The sequence below is a fragment of the Delphinapterus leucas genome, chromosome 18 (assembly GCF_059928025.1).
Source record: "Delphinapterus leucas isolate spDelLeu-1000000601 "Yukka" chromosome 18, BTC_Dleu_Yukka2, whole genome shotgun sequence".
NCBI classification, from domain to species: Eukaryota; Metazoa; Chordata; class Mammalia; order Artiodactyla; family Monodontidae; genus Delphinapterus; species Delphinapterus leucas.
The window spans coordinates 78,819,272-78,840,037 of record NC_143146.1 but is presented as its reverse complement, the minus strand read 5'-3'; the positions used below and the strand labels follow the sequence as shown (position 1 = coordinate 78,840,037).

At 40.0% G+C, this 20,766-nt stretch overlaps 1 protein-coding gene across 8 annotated transcripts in view; it reads right to left on the bottom strand.

Annotated features, from left to right (window-relative positions):
* Positions 1 to 20,766, bottom strand: part of CPAP (centrosome assembly and centriole elongation protein) — a 73,731-nt gene that overhangs the window by 39,209 nt on the left and 13,756 nt on the right. For 7 of the 8 annotated variants that reach the window (XM_089899796.1, XM_089899795.1, XM_089899794.1 and 4 more), the window contains 6 exons: positions 18,451 to 18,750; positions 8,464 to 8,575; positions 7,599 to 7,701; positions 5,842 to 7,471; positions 3,937 to 4,069; positions 415 to 580 (listed from right to left, as the gene is read on the bottom strand). In XM_089899796.1, coding sequence (XP_089755922.1) covers positions 415 to 580; positions 3,937 to 4,069; positions 5,842 to 7,471; positions 7,599 to 7,701; positions 8,464 to 8,575; positions 18,451 to 18,750 — 2,444 coding nt within the window. The remainder of the gene's footprint in view (positions 1 to 414; positions 581 to 3,936; positions 4,070 to 5,841; positions 7,472 to 7,598; positions 7,702 to 8,463; positions 8,576 to 18,450; positions 18,751 to 20,766) is intronic. The other variant, XM_089899798.1, reaches the window with a different exon arrangement.

Sequence of the window (20,766 nt, the reverse complement as noted above, 5' to 3'; positions counted from 1 at the left end):
AAAAGAACTGATGTATTTTACTCTTTAAAAGTCGAGACTACAGGACTTCCCTGGCGGTCCAGTGGTTAAGACTCCGTGCTTCCGATGCAGGGGGCACGGGTCCAATCCCTGGTCGGGGAACTAAGATCCTACATGCCACGTGGCATGGCCAAAAACAATTGAAACAAAAAAGGAAGTCAAGACTACAAGAGATGCCCTGACGTCTCAGATTATCAAGACTACAAGAGATGCCCTGACGTCTCAGATTATCAAGACTACAAGAGATGCCCTGACGTCTCAGATTATGCGCTGAGCCAATGGATGATTAACAAACTTATACCCAATTTCTCTTTGACACATCAAATAGTTCTAAGATTCTTACCAGACTGTCATCTTTACTAACTGATATGAGTATAATGTAAGGAACTGACATACTTGTATTTCTTCACGTTCTTTTTTATCCGGAAAAGTTCTCGCAACTGTAGAATACTTTTCAAAAACTTTGCGTTCCTTTTGTAATTTCCTCATTTCCTCCTTTTTCAACTCCTCTATTCGAGCCAATTCTTTTGCTTTCTGTTGTTCAAAGTCAGCAATTTCTTTCCTAAAACAACCAAACCACGTTATAATCTAAGGAGACCACCTCAGTACAGTAATCCACATGTGGTACCAAAATGGAACACCAGTGACAACCTGGAATTGAGGAGCTGCTAGTTTTGGTGAATCCATCTTCAGCCCACAGTAGTGAAATAACAGTCAACTCAGTAAAGCACTATTCAACAAGCATTCACTGCATACCTACTATGATTCAAGTACTACACTACGTACTGGAGAAACCACAGCGAGAAAAATGAACATCCTTACTCCTATAAAGCTTCTTACATTCTAGTGGGAGCGACAGATGACAATAAATAAGATTAACAAGTAAAATAGATGGAACACTGGAAATGTTAAGAAGAATAAACCAAGGAATGAGCTTAGGAAATATGGAGGTTAGGAGCCTGAAATTATGGACGGAGTCATCTTGCTGAGGCAGTATTTGAGGTAAAACCTGAGGGACATGAGAGAACAGCCATGGAGGTATCTGGACAAAACAGTTCAGGCAGAGGGAACACCACATGCAAAAGCCCTGAGATAGGAACATACCTAATGTGTTCAAAGAACAGGCAGGAGGCCAGTGTGGCTAAAGAGACAGAACAGTAGGAGAAAACGTCAGGAAAAAAGGGTGGGGGGCGCGGGAGGCGGGGTGATTAATTAGGGTCTGTGGACCACTGTGAAGACCCTGGTATTTAGCTTAGGAGCACGCGGGTCAGAGGAACTGTCAGGACCCGGGCTCCTTCTGGACGCTGTGTAAAGAGCACAGGGAGAGTGACGACAGCAAGACTGTGGAACAAGAGGCCCCTGGCTCACATCCTTCCACACAAACGCCATCCACAGACAGAAGTGCGTTTGTGGGAGCTCTAGGATTCAGGCAGGAAATGAGAAACGCTGGTGAAGCCTAAGATCAAGGACAGCCACTTAGAGAAGGCAGGCCCATGCCCCAGTGCCAGGCTTACCAAATGTTGTCCTGATGCACTGAAAACAGCCCCATTGCCAAAGGACCCAGGAGGAGCCATGCCCATTCATGCCCCTGGAAAGAGACCCACAGACCTTGGTCCTGCCTACAGATCCTGACACAGCCCTGTGACCTAGCTCCAGCCCTGTTCTATGTGGTACGGAGTCAGTCCTGCCCACCCAGGGACCTGGTAGGAAGCTGCTCAGAAACCTGGCAGGAGCCCCACCCATCCTCACGCCTGGAAACACACCTCCTGTCTACAGACTCAACAGTGGACCAGGAGGCAGCCCCATGACCTAGCTCCAGCCCTGCCTGACTGTGGTCCAAGAAGTAGTCCTGTCCTACTGGGGATCCAGCAGGAACCACAGCTGACTGCAACCCTGGTAACAGGCCTACCAACCGTGGACCCAGCTACAACCCCACTTGACTGTGATCCTGGAAGTAGACCCACCAGTCCAGGGATCCAGCAGAAGAAGGTCTTTACCTGCCAAAAACGTCTGTAAAGACAGAAACAGGTGTTTGTTCTTTCAAATGCAAAGACATCAACACAAGTCCACATAGATCACCAAGAATCAGGCAAACGTGACACCACCAAAGGAAACTAATAAAGCTCCAGTAACCAATCCCAAAGAAATCGAGATCTACAAATGACCTGACACAGAGTACAAAATAATTGTTTTAAGGAAGCTCAGCAAGCTACAAGAAAACACAGATAAACAACTCAATTAAACCAGGGAAACAATACGTGAAACAAGAAGTTCAACAAAGAGCTAGAAATCATAAAAAAAGAACCAAAAAGAAATTCTAGAGCTGAAGAATACAAGGAATGAAGTGATAAATGCAACAGAAAACTTCAACAGCAGACTCAAGCAGAAGAGAGAATCTGTGACTGTGAAGACTGGTGATTCAAAGTTATTCAGTCAGAGGGGGAAAAAAGGGAAAAGAATGAAAAGGAGTGAAGAAAGCCTGCAGGATTTATGGGACACTACTGTATGAACGAACTATATACGCATTATGGGAGTCTCAGGAGGAAAAAAATCAACAAACCTTTAGCTAGACTAAGAAAAAAAGAGAGAAGACTCAAAGTCACAAATGAAAGGCAAGGCATTATAACAGATGCCTCAGAAATAAAAAGGACCATATATGAATAATTATATTCGAAACTACTGGATAACTTAGAATGGTTAAATTCCTAGAAACATACAACTTACCAAAATTGAATCCAGAAGAAACAGAAAGTCTGAACTGACCAATAACAAATAAGGAGACTGAATCAGTAATCAAAAACCTCCCAAAAAACACAAATCCAGGACCAGATGGCTTCACAGGTAAATTCCACCAAACTGTCAAAGAAAAAATTAATACCATTCTTTTTTAAACTCTTCCAAGAAAAGAAGGAATACTTCCAAACTCATTCTGTGAGGTTAGTTATCACTCTGATACCAATGGCAGACAAAGATACAAGAAAGGAAAACCAGGGGCTTCCCTGGTGGCGCTGTGGTTGAGAGTCTGCCTGCCGATGCAGGGGACACGGGTTCATGCCCCGGTCCGGGAGGATCCCACATGCCGCGGAGCGGCTGGGCCCGTGAGCCATGGCCGCTGAGCCTGCGCGTCTGGAGCCTGTGCTCCGCAACGGGAGAGGCCACAACAGTGAGAGGCCCGCGTACCGCAAAAAAAAAAAAAAAAAAAAAAAAGAAAGGAAAACCATAGGCTAATGTCCCTGATGAATACAGTGCATAAATCCTCAAAAAAATACTAGCAAACCAAATTCAACAGCACAGTAAAAGCATTAAATACCATGACCAAGTGGGATTCATCCCCAGGATGCAAAGTTGGTTCAACACACACAAATCAACTAACATGATGTAAACTGGTGTAGCCACTGTGCAAAACAGTATGGTGGTTCCTCAGCATTATTCACAATAACCCAAACATAGAAACAACCCACATGTCCAGCTGTGAGCCAAGGAAGGCTAAGGATCACCAGAAACCGACAGAAGATACAAGAGAAAGCATGGCTCTGCTGACACCTTGACTTCAGGCTTCTAGCCCCCAGAACCATGAGAAAATAAATTTCTGTTGTTTCAAGCCATCCAGTTTGTGTATATTTTGTTACAGCAGCCCTAGGAAACTAATACACTGGCCAAGGTGGCCCTTGAATTCAGAGCTCCACACTGCTTTTCAAATTTCAATTTATGACCTCATCACGACGACAATTCTCCTTTAAGACATCTTTGACCACAGTGGGTCATTTTATTTAAAAATTCTTATGTGGTATTTATTTCACTTCCTTCTCTCACTTTTATTGTTGGATTAATAAGAATTGTTTCAAATAGTTCAGATATAATCTTAAAAATAAAGCTGAATCACTATACATTTTCCCCCACTTACATATGCAAACTTACCTGAGTTTTTCCAAGGCACTTTCTCGTTCAATGCGAAGTTTAGCTAAAGATGTGTTCTCAGCTTTAAATTTTTCTATTTCTGTTTCCAATTCAATAACTTTCTCTCTCAAAACTTGAGATCGAGCATTGTCACCTATAAGATAAGCCACAAATACTGAACTTCACAAAAAGCTTTCAACAGCAAAACACTAGCTAGCTATTACACTAGGAGCCAAAAATATGGTAAACACCTGTACTATTAAAATGCATTAGAAACAATGCTTCTAAAAACAAAGAAAAAAATTATTATAGTCTAACTTTCCAGATGGAACAGCCTAAATTTAAGAATCAAATCATTCTACCTCAAGAGTATCAATCTGATGACAAATGAACGTTATGTATTAAAAAAATCAAATAAATTTTTAAACCAATATACATAAATAGCTTAAGAACATGAATAAGTATTTGCAAGAGACTTAGAGCTCTAATGAACACCAAAATCAAAGTTTACCCCCCACTGATCAAAGAAATACAAATTAAGATCTTTTTCAGTATCAAATTTGCTACTTAAGAAAATAGCCAATGCTTTCGTCCTTCAACTACCCTTCTGGAAAATAACCCTGATTCGTAACACAAGGCTAAAATACACATTATCTACCCTTAGACCCACTTCTAAAAATCTAAAGAACGAACTTATAAAATCATACAAATGGCTCTGCACAAAAATATGCATTGAAGTGTTATTTCTAATAGTGAAAAATAATTTGTATCCAACATTAAAGAAATTACTAAATAAAATTATGCTACATTCATATAATGCTCTGCAACCATTTTTAAAGTATACAAAGAGTTTTAATGATATGGCCAAAGCATATTATACACCTGGTCAAAAAGGATGAGATGAGTTATAATATATGTCTCTACCATATGAAGAATACACAGGAAAAATGAATGGAAAGAAATATCCCAAAATGATATCACAATTACTTTAGGATAGGTTAGTTATAAACATTTTTGCTTCTACACTTTTTAACTTCCAAAATTCCTGCAAAAAATATTATTTTTAAAATATATTTTTAAAATCAGAGTATTTTTAAAAATTACCTTAAGTTATAATTTCTATTTTAAAGCACCTATGCTTTGCTAGACATTCAGAGTTTATAATATAACATGACATAATGGAAAACTGTTTTCAATGTAAGTTAATAAAATCCATCACTTAAACTAAATACTATATAGCCACTAAATGGAATGAGACAGATGTGTGTGTATTAGAACAATCTTCAAAATTTATTATAAGCAAGGTGCAGAACAGTATATAAAAAATATGTTTTCATATGTGCAGAAAAGAGGATTATATACACATTCACACATATGCTTTCATATGCATGGAATCTTTGTAGAATACACAAATGAAATGGGAAAGCTGATGTCTCTAAGAGCCCAGGTCTGGGGAAGAAAAGAAACTTGAATTTTACTGTGTTTCTTCCTCATCATATTTGGCAAGTAAATGCATGAGGTAGTTAAAAATAATAATAATAATAATTTAAAAAAATACACACACACAGAGGTAGCACAGTAGCACAAACCACAAATTGGGTATTCCCTGGTTATAAAAGAAACTTAAATGTTATCTCACTTTATAATAATTAATTTTAAAGCCTTAGCAATAAGATACAGGCTAAAATTTGAAAAATCTGAAATCACAATTCTTCCAAAACTCTTATACTAGTGACTATTACATTAGACTCACAAAACAAATCAAATTTTAACAAATTACCTACTAAACTTTAACAAATCACCTACTAGATTTCCACTGAGCAACTAGAAAGGTTGGGATTTTAATAAGCATTCTGACAACATACTGATAAAATAAATGTTAGACTTGTAACATTCCATTACATAGTTTACAATGCTCTGACTTACCAGGTGGCTGGTCTTGATTTACGTTTAACTTGGGTTCATTTCCCAAGCGTGAATCTGATTTTGATTTTGGTTTCAAAGAAGGGAAGAATTTCATCATCAGATCCGAGGTAGGAGGAGGACTTGTGCTCCTACAGGATTTATTCAAGTCTTCTCCCTTCTTGACTGCTGCAACCTTCCTTTTTATTGTTTTGTCCAGTACACATTTTTCACTCTTATTAGGGTACGTTGTCTGGGGAGTCCCATAAACGGCTTCATTCCCAAGAATAACATCATGTTTAAATGAATCATCTTCAAGGTCAGTCCAAGTTCTTTCATCATCAAAGTCAATTTTACTCATAGATGGGTATCTTCTTGAGGAATCAGAAGCTTTATTTCTCAAGCCTGCTATTATGATAGACTCATCACTACTGTAATCTTTATCAGACAAATCTAAATCAACATCTCTCCTCTTATCTTCTTCTTGAGTCCTGGTGTCCCTTAAAGGTCCCCTCCCATCACAGACTTGGGGACTATCTTCTCTGCTGCTGAAACCCCTTTCTTTATCCTCAGGTGATGGTTTTATGGTGACATCAAGGTGTTCCTCGGAATCAGTGCTATCATCACTGTCTGTACCACCTTCGTCATCGCTTGCATTCCACCTAGTTGGACCTTCACAAGCGCTCATTTGGAACACTTTCCTACTGCCTTTACAGGACTGTTCCTGCGACCCATCAGGTGAGGATACTGAATCAGGTTGTTTGGGTGCAACCTCACACTCACCCTTACTTTCACAGTTGGTACGGTCTGGATCCTCATTTTGGTTACGCTCACTGATGGGATCCGGTGTTGCTGTCTTCTCTTGCTGCACAGCTTTGACAGGAGTAGAAGACAGCCGGTGACCTCTGCAGATCTGTTGGTCCCTCTCTAAGATCTTCAGTACAAATGAGGAATTACTAGAAAATGATATTTCATCAGCAGCTTGTTCTAAAAACAAAAATTCATCTAATTCCAAATTTTCCTTCTCCTTTTCTCGTTCCCAATTCTCTAACTTTTTCTGAAGAGAAATGTCAAGAGAAGATTCTGACTCTTTCGAAGTCTCACTTACTGGGCTCTTAGAAGCCACGCAGCTGGCCAGCCCTGTCAAAAGGGAAAGTCTGTCTTTACCTTGTGTATTATTCCAGATTTTGCAACCAACGTCACAAGGTTTTGTACACTCGGGTACATTTTCTTTACTATTAGATTCTACCGTTTTTTCTAAATTGATCTGACCTCTAAACTGCCCGTCACATTTCTTCCCTGCCAGTATCTTCAATCCTGCTGGAGAGAGACTTTTCCTATTGTTACCCTTAAGCACTTTCGGCTTCTGACTGAGTGTGACACAACCACTCTTTGTTCTGGCTTTACTGTTCTTTTTGACAGGAAGGTTCTCTGTACACAGTTCTTTATTTATATGAGCAGTTTTCCGCTGGAATTGTTGTTTATCTAATTTAAACACAGGTTTGTCCTCTGAAATGCTCTGAGTAGTGACTAGTTTATTTTCTCTCCCCTTCTGAAACTTAGATTTAGCATTAGTAAATCTAGCTAAACCTTCTCCTCGTTTTAAGAATGGTTGTTTTGGTTTTGCTTTGATTAGCAAGGATCCTTCTGCTTCCTAAAATAAAAGAATATTTGAATTAATTCTGGTATATCCAAGTAATCTCAAAGTTATTTTTAAAGCAAATTATAAACAAATCTCTAAAGCCTTAAGATAATTTAATCAAAATAGTGGAAATGCTAACCCTTAGCTGTTTTTGTTTCAGTTCTTGTTCTTCCAACCGAATTTGTTCTTCTAAGTAGTCTTCAAAGGTTTGTTTCCTTTCTCTAATAGCAGCTTTAATAGGCCTAATCATAAAAGTAAAGTTATTTAACATTCAAATCATGCGGTGAATACTTTACACTTAGTGTGCCTGACTGAGAACTAACATTTTTCAAAGTCACAGATCCCCTCTGAGAATCTATTAAAAGCTACAATCCCACTCCATCCTCCAAAATATAGAAATACACGTCACTCTACACATGATTTGAAAAACCCCTCTGAAGTCCACCTACTGACCTTAGATTAACTTTTGAAGTAACATATTCATTACATAAATAAAATATATTTCAAAAATAGTTCATTAAATACATTCTTTAAGATCCTTAATAATATAAACAAATCAAAAGTCATTTGCCATTCCATAATGTATATTAAAATACTTAAGAAAATAATAAACCTCACAGTTGATATTTTATCTCTGACATAAAATTTTTAAATTCTGTAGCCACACTCACTCAATTATTATTTGTAAGCGATACCATGTGTAAGACTCCAATATATGACTTTTTTCTCTTCTCCAAAACAGGATTTACTTATTTGAGAGAAGCTTAGTTTTATCCAGATATTTCCCTTAGGTGAAAAAACTTTGCTCCATTTTTCCAGTACATTGTCAACCTGATGTATCTCCCCAACCTGCTGCTTCTGTTGCTGACAACATGGAATAAGTTGGATCTTCAACCCTTTACTTAAAAGCACACCCAGGCAAAAACAAGAAAACTATGGATCTTTCAAAGAAAGTACCAATAATAATGACTATTATACTAAATTCCTTCCAACATGGATGATACCTTTCTTCAATATTAACCACTTCTGAGGAATCACCAATTTTTTTTAAGTTCGTATTGTTCCCTTCCTGAATCTGTTCCGTCATTTTCTCCGAACATGGTAAAATACCTTCTCCTAGGATAAAAATGAGCAACAATTTAGTTCAAAAAAAACCAGATTAAAGTCTTAAAACTTGAGAATTTTACAAGTTACTGTACTAAAAAAATATTTAGTTAAACTTAATGTATACCAAAGATTTTAGAACTCTCAAGGAATTCTTTAATATGATAAAGAAAAACAACAAAATGCTAATGAAAACACAACATTCTGCTCTCCTTTCCAGCTGACCTCTCAAAAACCCGTGCCATAGTACTGGCTTCTGTGACCTGACAGTGAGCCCTCTGTTCGGTCACACTGTTACCCGACTGATTAAATTTTGAAGCAAGTCCTTTGCTAGGACTGGACTTTATTCAAAGTATCTGGTGTTGAGTTCTCAATTCAGATCAACTTCGCTGGCAAGCTACTGAGGACTGAGACCCCCAAAATAATCCAGAAGCCATTCTGTGAAGTTGACAAGTGAAAGTCTGCAGACAGGAAAACCTCTCCTTTTACACACTGAGAATTCCCACTGCAGTGAATGGAAGATCTGTGTGTGTAAAGAGCACGTGAGCAGCGGGGATTCAGCCCCAGAGAAAGAAGGTGTCGAGTTGCCTTGGTAAAGAATTTATACACCACGTGGTCACAGTTTCTTGACAGGGCAGCAACAGGAAACTAACAGAGCTGTAATGACGAAGTACTCTGAAGCATAGGGCACTGTTTTAGAGGTAATTCTACAAAATAAAACTTTACTTGGGGACCTTCAAGATGGCGGAGAAGACGTGGAGATCACCTTCCTCCCCACAAATACATCAGAAATACATCTACATGTGGAACACCTCCTACAGAACACCTACTGAAATCTGGCAGAAGACCTCAGACTTCCCAAAAGGCAAGAAACTCCCCACATACCTGGGTAAGGCAAAAGAAAAAAGGAAAAACAGAGACAAAAGAATAGGGACGGGACCTGCACCCCTGGGAGGGAGCTGTGAAGGAGGAAAAGTTTCCACACACTAGGAAGCCCCTTCACTGGCAGAGACAGGGGGTGGCAGGGGGGATTGCTTCAGAGCCACGGAGGACAGCGCAGCAACAAGGGTGCGGAGGGCAAAGCGGAGAGATTCCTGCACAGAGGATCGGTGCCGACCAGCACTCACCAGCCTGAGAGGTTTGTCTGCTCACCCGCCGGGGCAGGCGGGGGCTGGGAGCTGAGGCTCGGGCTTCGGAGGTCGGATCCCAGGGAGAGGACTGGGGTTGGCTGCGTGAACACAGCCTGAAGGGGCTAGTATGCCACAGCTAGCCGAGAGGGAGCCCGGGAAAGTCAGGACCTGCCTAAGATGCAAGAAACCAGTTTCGGGATGCGCGAGGAGGTGGGGTTCAGAGCACCACCTAAACGAGCTCCAGAGATGGGCGTGAGCCGCGGCTATCAGCGCAGACCCCAGAGACGGGCATGAGACGCTAAGGCTGCTGCTGCAGCCACCAAGAGGCCTGTGTGCGAGCACAGGTCACTATCCACACACACACACATGCATGCACCCCAGGGACCTGTGCAGCCCGCCAAGCCAGGTCCTGTGATCCAGGGAAAAGTTCCCTGGGAAAACACACAGCACGCCTCAGGTGGTTGCAACATAACGCAAGCCTCTGCCTCCGCAGGCTCACCCTGCATTCCGTACCCCGCCCTCCCCCAGCATGAGTGAGCCAGAGCCCCCAAATCAGCTGCTCATTTAACCCTGTCTTGTCTGAGTGAAGAACAAAGAAGAGAAAGGGAAATCTCTCCCAGCAGCCTCAGGAGCAGCGGATTAAATCTCCACAATCAACTTGATGTACCTGCAACTCTGGAACACCTGAATAGACAACGAATCATCACAAATTGAGGCAGTGGACTTCGGGAGCAACTTGGGATTTGCTTTCTGCATCCATTTGTTTCTAGTTTTAGGCTCATTTTAGGTTAGTATTTAGAGCTTATTATCATTGGTAGATTTGTTTATTGATTTGGTTGCTCTCTTCCATGTTTTTTTTCCTTTTCTCTTTTTGTGAATGTGCATGTGTATGCTTCTTTGTGTGATTTTGTCTGTATAGCTTTGCTTTTACCATTTGTCCTACAGTTCTGTTTTTTGGTGGTGTTTTTTTTACTATAGTTTTTAGCGCTCGTCATCATTGCTGGATTTGCTTTTTGGTTTGGTTGCTCTCGTCTTTCTTTCTCTATTACTTTTTAAAAAAATTTTTTAATAATATTTTTTATTTTCGTAACTTTATATTTTTCTTTCTTTTTTTTTTCCTCCCTTTTCTTCTCAGCCAAGTGGCTGGCAGGGTCTTGGTGCTCTGGCCGGGTGTCAGGCCTGAGCCTCTGAGGTGGGAGACACAAGTTCAGGACATTGATCCACCAGAGACCTCCTGGCCCCACATAATATCAAACAGCTAAAGCTCTCCCAGAGATCTCCATCTCAACGCTAAGACCCAGCTCCACTCAACAACCAGCAATCTACAGTGCTGGACACCCTATGCCAAACAACTAGCAAGACAGGAACACAACCCCAACCGTTAGCAGAGAGGCTGCCTAAAATCACAAAAAGTTCACAGACACCCCAAAACACACCACCAGACACGGTCCTGCCCACCAGAAGGACAAGATCCAGCCTCATCCACCAGAACACAGGCACCAGTCCCCTCCACCAGGAAGCCTACACAACCCACTGAACCAACCTTACCCACTGAGGGGAGACACCAAAAGTAACAGGAACTACGAACCTGCAGGCTGCAAAAAGGAGATGGCAAACACAGTAAGTTAAGCAAAATGAGAAGACAGAGAAACACACAGCAGATAAAGGAACAAAGTAAAAACCCACCAGACCAAAAATATGGAAGAGGAAATAGGCAGTCTACCTGAAAACGAATTCACAGTAGTGATAGTAAAGATGGTCCCAAATCTTGGAAATAGAATGGAGACAATACAAGAAACATTTTAACAAGGACCTAGAAGAACTAAAGAGCAAACAAACAATGATGAACAACACAATAAATGAAATTATAAATTCTGTAGAAGGAATCAATAGCAGAATAACTGAGGCAGAAGAACGGATAAGTGACTGGGAAGATAAAATAGTGGAAATAACTACCACAGAGCAGAACAAAGAAAAGAGTGAAAAGAACTGAGGACAGTCTCAGAGACCTCTGGGACAACACTAAATGCATCAACATTCGAAAGAGAGGCCTCCCAGAAGAAGAAGAGAAAAAAAAAGGGACTGAGAAAATATCTGAAGAGATTATAGCGAAAATGGCCCTAATATGGGAAGGAAATAGTCAATCAAGTCCAGGAAGCACAGAGACTCCCATACAGGAGAAACACACGAAGACACGTATTAATCAACCTATCAAAAATTAAATACAAAGAAAAAATATTAAAAGCAGCAAGGGAAAAGCAACAAATAACATACAAGGGAATCCCCATAAGGTTAACAGCTGATCTTTCAGTAGAAACTCTGCAAGCCAGAAGAGAGTGGCAGGACATATTTAAAGTGATGAAAGGGAAAAACCTACAACCAACATTACTCCACCCAGCAAGGATCTCATTCAGATTCAATGGAGAAATTAAAACCTTTACAGACAAAAGCTACGAGAACTCAGCACCACCAAACCAGCTTTACAACAAATGCTAAAGGAACTTCTCTAGGCAGGAAACACAAGAGAAGGAAAAGGCCTACAATAACAAACCCAAAACAATTAAGAAAATGGTAATAGGAACACACATATCGATAAGCACCTTAAATGTAAATGGTTTAATGCTCCAACCAAAAGACATAGACTGGCTGAATGGATACAGAAACAAGACCCATATATATGCTGTCTACAAGAGACCCACTTCAGACCTAGGGACACATACAGACAGAAAGTGAGGGGATGGAAACAAATATTCCATGCAAATGGAAATCAAAAGAAAGCTGGAGTAGCAATTCTCATATCAGACAAAACAGACTTTAAAGACTATTACAAGAAACAAAGAAGGACACTACATAATGATCAAGGGATCAATTCAAGAAGAAGATATAAAAATTGTAAATATTTATGCACCCAATATAGGAGCACCTCAATACATAAGGCAAATGCTAACAGTCATAAAAGGGGAAATCAACAGTAACACAACCATAGTAGGGGACTTAACACCCCACTTTCACCAATGGACAGATCATCCAAAATGAAAATAAAAAAACACAAGCTTTAAATGATACAGTAAACAAGATGGGCTTAATTGATATTTCTAGGACATTCCATCCAAAAACAACAGAATACACTTTCTTCTCAAGTGCTCATGGAACATTCTCCAGGATAGATCATATCTTGGGTCACAAATCAAGCCTTGGTAAATTTAAGAAAATTGAAATCGTGCCAAGTATCTTTTCCGACCACAACACTATGAGACTAGATATCAATTACAGAAAAAATCTGCAAAAAACACAAACACATGGAGGCTACGCAATACACTACTAAATAACCAAGAGATCACTGAGGAAATCAAAAAATACCTAAAAACAAATGACATGAAAATATAACGACCCAAAACCTATGGGATGCAGCAAAAGCAGTTCTAAGAGGGAAGTTTACAGCAATACAATCCTACCTCAAGAAACAAGGAACACCTCAAAAAAACAACCTAAACTTACACCTAAAGCAATTAGAGAAAGAAAAGAAAAAAACCCAAAGTTAGCAGAAGAAAAGAAATAAAGATCAGATCAGAAATCAATGAAAAAGAAATGAAGGAAACAAGAGCAAAAATCAATAAAACTAAAAGCTGGTTCTTTGAGAAGATAAACAAAATTGATAAACCACTAGCCAGACTCATCAAGAAAAAAAAGGGAGAAGACTCAAATCAATAGAATTAGAAATGAAAAAGAAGAAGTTACAACTTACAGTGCAGAAATACAAAGGATCATGAGAGATTACTACAAGAACTCTATGCCAATAAAATGGACAACCTGGAAGAAATGGACAAATTCTTAGAAAAGCACATCCTTCCGAGACTGAACCAGGAAGAAATCGAAAATATAAACAGACAAATCACAAGCACTGAAATTGAAACTGTGATTAAAAATCTTCCATCAAACACAAGTGCAGGACCAGATGGCTTCACAGGTGAATTCTATCAAACATTTAGAGAAGAACTAGCATCTATCCTTCTCAAACTCTTCGAAAATACAGCAGAGAGGAACATTCTCAAACTCATTCTACGAGGCCACCATCACCCTGATACCAAAACGAGACAAAGATGTCACAAAAAAACAAAACTACAGGCCCATATCATGGATGAACACAGATGCAAAACTCCTCAATAAAATACTAGCCAAGAGAATCCAACAGCACATTAAAGGGATCATACACCATGATCAAGTGGGGTTTATCCCAGAAATGCAAGGATTCGTCAATATATGCAAATCAATCAATGTGATACAACATATTAACAAACTGAAGGATAAAAACCATATGATATTCTCAATAGAAGAAAAAGCTTTCGACAAAATTCAACACCAATTTTTGATAAAAAACCCTCCAGAAAGGAGGCATAGAGGAAACTTTCCTCAACATAATAAAGGCCATATATGACAAACCCACAGCCAGCATCATTCTCAACGGTGAAAAACTGAAATCATTTCCACTAAGATCAGGAACAAGACAAGGTTGCCCACACTCACCACTATTATTCAGCAGAGTTTTGGAAGTTTTAGCCACAGCAATCAGAGAAGAAAAAGAAATAAAAGGAAACCAAATAGGAAAAAAAAGAAATAAAACTGTCACTGTTTTATTTACTGTCACTGTTTGCAGATGACATACTATACATAGAGAATCCTAAAGATGCTACCAGAAAACTACTAGAGCTAATCAATGAATTTTGTAAAGTGGAAGGATACAAAATTAAAGCACAGAAATCTCTTGCATTCCTATACACTAATGATGAAAAATCTGAAAGAGAAATTAAGGAAACACTCCCATTTACCACTGCAACAAAAAGAATAAAATACCTACGAATAAACCTACCTAAGGAGACAAAAGACCTGTACTCAAAAAACTATAAGACACTGATGAAAGAAAATAAAGATGATACCAACAGATGGAGATATACCATGTTCTTGGGTTGGAAGAATCAACATTGTGAAAATGACTATACTACCCAAAGAAGTCTACAGATTCAAGGCAATCCCCATCAAACTACCAATGACATTTTTCACAGAACTAGAACAAAAACTTTCACAATTGGTATGGAAACACAGGAGACCCCAAATAACCAAAGCAATCTTGAGAAAGAAAAATGGAGTTGGAGGAATCAGGCTCCCAGACTTCAGACTATACTACAAGGCTACAGTAATCAAGACAGTATGGTACTGGCACAAAAACAGAAATACAGATCAATGGAACAGGATAGAAAGCCCAGAGATAAACCCATGCACATATGGTCACCTTATCTTTGATAAAGGAGGCAAAAACATACGATGGAGAAAAAACCACCTCTTCAATAAGTGGTGCTGAGAAAACTGGACAGCTACATGTAAAAGAATGAAATTAGAACACTCCCTAACACCATACACAAGAATAAACTCAAAATGGATTAAAGACCTAGATGTAAGGCCAGACACTATAAAACTCTTAGAGGAAAACACAGGCAGAACACTCTGTGACATAAATCGCAGCAAGATCCTTTCTGACCCACCTCCTAGAGAAATGGAAATAAAAACAAAAATAAACAAATGGGACCTAGTGAAACTTAAAAGCTTTGCACATCAGAGGAAACCATAAACAAGACGAAAAGACAACCCTCAGAATGGGAGAAAATATTTGCAAATGAAGCAACTGACAAAGAATTCAATGTACAAAATTTACAAGCAGCTCATGCAGCTCAATATCAAAAAAACACACAACCCAATCCAAAAATGGGCAGAAGACCTAAATAGACATTTCTCCAAAGAAGATATACAGATTGCCAACAACACATGAAAGGATGCTCAACATCATTAATCATTAGAGAAATGCAAATCAAAACTACAATGAGGTATAGTACAATGACCTCACACCAGTCAGAATGGCCATCATCAAAAAATCTACAAACAATAAATGCTGGAGAGGGTGTGGAGAAAAGGGAACCCTCTTGCACTGTTGGTGGGAATGTAAATTGATACAGCCACTATGGAGAACAGTATGGAGGTTCCTTAAAAAACTAAAAATAGAACTGGCATACGACCCAGCAATCCCACTACTGGGCATATACCCTGAGAAAAGCACAATTCAAAGAGCCATGTACCACAATGTTTATTGCAGCTCTATTTACAATAGCCAGGACATGAAAGCAACCTAAGTGCCCATCGACAGATGAATGGATAAGAAGATGTGGCATATATATACAATGGAATATTACTCAGCCATAAAAGGAAACGAAATTGAGTTATTTGCAGTGAGGTGGATGGACCTAGAGACTGTCATACAGAGTGAAATAAGTCAGAAAGAGAAAAACAAATACCATACGCTAACACATATATATGGAATCTAAAAAAAAAAAAAAAAGTGGTTCTGAAGAACCTAGGGCCAGGACAGGAATAAAGGCACAGATGTAGAGAATGGACTTGAGGACACAGGGAGGGGGAAGGGTAAGCTGGGACGAAGTGAGAGAGTGGCATGGACATATGTACACTACCAAATGTAAAATAGATAGCTAGTGGGAAGCAGCCGCATAGCACAGGGAGATCAGCTCAGTGCTTTTGACCACCTAGAGGGGTGGGATAGGGAGGGTGGGAGGGAGGCTCAAGAGGGAGGGGATATGGGGATATATGTATATGTATAGCTGATTCACTTTGTTATACAGCAGAAACTAACCCAACACTGTAAAGCAATTATACTTCAATAAAGATGTTTAAAAAAAAGAAAAAAACACAAGTCTTCAAAAGGCTAATGTTACGGAGAAAAAGGTGTGGGCTTTCCTAAGTTAAAAAAGACTAAAGGACTTCCCTGGTGGTCCAGTGGTTAAGACTCCATGCTCCCAATGCAGGGGGCATGGGTTCTACCTCTGGTCGGGAAACTGAGATACCGCACGCCTCATTGTGCGGCCGGAAAAACAAAACAAAACAAAACAAAAAGACTAAAGAGTTGTAACAACTGAATGTAATACATAAACCTTGACTGGATCCTATTTTTAAAAAAACACCTTTAAAAGGCAATTTTGGGATCATAGGGAGAATTCTAAATTGCATTTGCATAGATAAGGTCCCTAGGTATAATAACAGTATTGTGGTTATATAGAAGAATGTCCTAATTTTTACTTGATATTTGAAATGATATAATGTCTGCATATTATTTGCGATGAAATGACTCAGCAAACTATATACAGATGTAAATACAGATATAAATTTAAGTATAGATACAGGTATATACACACACATACAAATATAGATAGACAAAGTAAACATGGAAAAATATCAACTGTTGCATGTAGGTGGTGGGTATACTGGTAATTACAGCAGTGGTCTTTCAACTTTTCTGGATGTTTGAAACTTTCCAAAATAAAAGGTTAAGGGGACTTCCCTGGTGGTCCAATAGTTAAGACTTTGCACTTCCACTGCAAGGGGCGCGGGTTTGATCCCTGGTAGGGGAAGTTCCGCATGCTGCACAGTGCGGCCAAAAAAAAAAAAAAAATTGAAAAGGTTAAGAGAGAGTACTGTTTAAAAAATAAGGAAGAGACACGACCTCTTTACACCAAGGAATTACTCGAAATTAGGAATAAGTTTTTATCCCAAAACTGCCCAATCCGAAACTGTAAGTATAGACACCTTTTGCCATATCATTTGTGTTTTTCTATAACTTACTCTAAGGAACATATACATAAAAACACCATTAAAATTGAAAACTAAATTAAGAATAATGGAAATGACTCAGTCCTACCACAAAGAACATTAAATACTGATATATTATTTGATGATCTGCATAAAGATGACAACCATTAAAATTACGGTTACGAAGGCTACAGAACGTACCATAAGCATTTTCCATGTTGAGTGGGAAAAGAACACAATCTATTATACAATATTTTATGATTACAAAATGTGGAGGGGGAAAAAAAGGCCAGGGAGTGAGCACAGCAACAGGACTTAAAAAATTTTTTAAAAAAAGGACAAGAAGAAAATATACTAGAAATGCCTCGAGAGCTCCATGAGTTTGGACCATCAGACACTGAATGCCAGTTCTCCGGCAGGCACGTGCCGGGTGCTGGGAACACAGAGGGCCAGCGACGAGTGTCTGGGTTAGGGGGATTCCTTTTGTGAGTAATAACTCCCATCACCAACCTACTGCTCACACTTCACATCTTCTATCCTGTGCCCCACCACCAGCACTCACATTTTAACTCAATTTTAAACTTTTCTAAGGTCTCAAGAAAAATGGTGCATGCAGAACTCGCTGCCTCCCTTTTTGAAGACCCACGCTGCCACGCGAGGTTTGAAATTGGCATGAGTTGTCCTGCAATTTGTTCCTGGAAAGTCACAAATTCTATGTCTGGTTCTGTGTCCTATCCAGGCTCAGTGGCTGTGTAGCACGTAGGATCTCACAATTAAAGATGCAGGGGAGGGCTTCCCTGGTGGCGCAGTGGTTGAGAGTCCGCCTGCCGATGCAGGGGACGCGGGTTCATGCCCCCCTGGTCCGGGAAGATCCCACATGCCGCGGAGCGGCTGGGCCTGTGAACCATGGCCGCTGAGCCTGCGCGTCCGGAGCCTGTGCTCCGCAACGGGAGAGGCCACAACAGTAAGAGGCCCACATACCGCAAAAAAAAAAAAAAAAAAAAAAAGATGCAAGGGACAAGGAAAAATGCAGAAAGGACTTTTCTTGTCTTAGAACAACCAGGTGACACTGTCAGTTAACTACAGAAGAGAGAAAAATAAGTAACTCACCTTTAGGATGGTTATGGTTTTCTTCCTTCAAATCATTTTTTTTCACAAGTGCTTCTTGATATTGAGCCTCATAAAACAAATTGGGAGAAGCACCACTTTTTGAAGTTAAGACAAAATCTTGATGAGTAGTTCTACGGAAGTTGTTTTGTTCATCGGATAAAATGTTGGAAGTGTGTTTTTTTTCTTGGGTTTGATTCTGGTAGATATATGATGGTAAGAAGGGCGTGGGTTTCTCTACAGTGGCTGAATTTCCTGGAGATCTGTACTTCTGGCTCTGGTCATCAGGCACTAGAGTTAAACCTTACGATTAAGAAAATCAAAAAAACTGATGACTTTCTATAACACTTTCTGTACTACCTGTTACCCCTACTATTGAATACAAAGTTTTCTCCCAAGTGATAAAAGTATCTTTTCCTCATTAATAGGAAACTATGTTTAACAAAATCATGAAATTGTAAGACTCCAAAGTGACCTTTGATTTTTGAATATATTGATACCACGATTCATGTGCAGTTTGTACGTGGCAGAGCTGCAGCACCACCTAACTCTGGAAGGCACCAATCACGCTCCATCCATGAGCACTGCTGGCAGCTGTCAACTCTACAGCCCTGTGACGAATACAGTTACATGGAGAGCACCGATGCCGATAGTCACAAATAATCTGATTGCTCCTTGATGATCAGTAACTGCTGCGTCACAACACATAAACGCATTTTCCCTTTGTATTACCATTAACATGTTGGTAACCTCAGGTGGTGGAATTATGGGTGACTTCTGTTTTCTACTTTTCTGTAGTTCCTAAATTTCCTGTACTACTTTTTACCTGTTTTGTTTCTTAAGTCTCTACTTTTGAAATCACCCAATAAACAGAGAGAGGATTCCCTTTCTATATACCTCTAAGGTATAATTCTTAGAGGATAGATGGCAATACTAGCCATCCTGCCTGCTGTACGAGTCCCTTGAAATCCTGCTACTTTCCTCTGTTCTCCCAGATTGTTTCAATTAAACAGAATTAAAAGACATAATGGGAAGTGTTTCACAAAAAAGGCATGCCACTTATGTCCTATACCATCTGCCTCATCCCCAGCCCACAAATAAAACTGGAAATCAGGTAGGCCCTCATTGAGTATCAGATTCAACCTCCCTTCCTTAATAACAGTACTCTCCCACTAAATATTTTTAACGAATGGTCAACCCACTTCAGCCTAACGACATCTTTGACAGAAGAGCAACAACCCAAAGCAGCAGTTCTCACAGCACGATCTGTAAACCCCTGGAGGTCTCCAAGACTCTTTCAGGGCATCCACCAAGCTCTAAGCTATTTTCAGAAATATTAAGACAGTACTTGCCTTTTTCACTGTGTTGACATATGTACTGATGCTGCAAAGGCAAAATGGAAACTTCCTGGAGACTCCATTCAAAAGCAGTAGAGCAGCACCCACTGCGCTAGCAGTCACTGTGTTCGTCACCGCCATGTACTCTCAGTTTAAAACCAAAAAACAACAGTTTTGCGCTTCCCTGGTGGTGCAGTGGTTAAGAATCCACCTGCCAATGCAGGGGACATGGGTTCGAGCCCTGGTCCGGGAAGATTCCACATGCTGCGGAGCAACTAAGCCCGTGCGCCACAACTACTGAGTCTGCACTCCAGAGCCCATGAGCCACAACTACCGAAGCCCGCACGCCTGGAGACCATGCTCTGCAGCAAGAGAAGCCACCGCAATGAGAAGCCCGTGCACTGCAAAGAAGAGTAACCACAACTAGAGAAAGCCCACGCACAGCAACAAAGACCCAACGCAGCCAAAAATAAATAATTTTTTTAAAAACACCTTAAGAAAAAGTTTTAATTAAGAATGTCCTAGATAAAGCAGCAAAAATTATTAAATTTTTAAATTAAATTTTAAGCCTGAGAACATGAACATTCTATAGGACAAAATGAGAAGTACGCATAAATCACTTCTGCCGTAAACCAAGACATGGGCTGTGAAATTTTTGAGCTATAAGCTCAACTAGAGGAACTTCCTTGGCAGTCCAGTGGTTAAGACTCCAAGATTCCAATGCAGGGGGGTAGAGTGCCCTGGTCAAGGAACTAACATCCCACATGCCGCGTGGCGCAGACAAAAAAAAAATCTGCTAAGCTAAACTAGACACTTCTTTCAGGGAACATCTTTTTTTTTTTTTTTTTTTTCGGTACGCGGGCCTCTCACTGCCGTGGCCTCTCCCGTTGCAGAGCACAGGCTCCGGACGCACAGGCTCAGCGGCCATGGCTCACGGGCCCAGCCGCTCCACAGCACGTGGGATCCTCCCGGACCGGGGCAC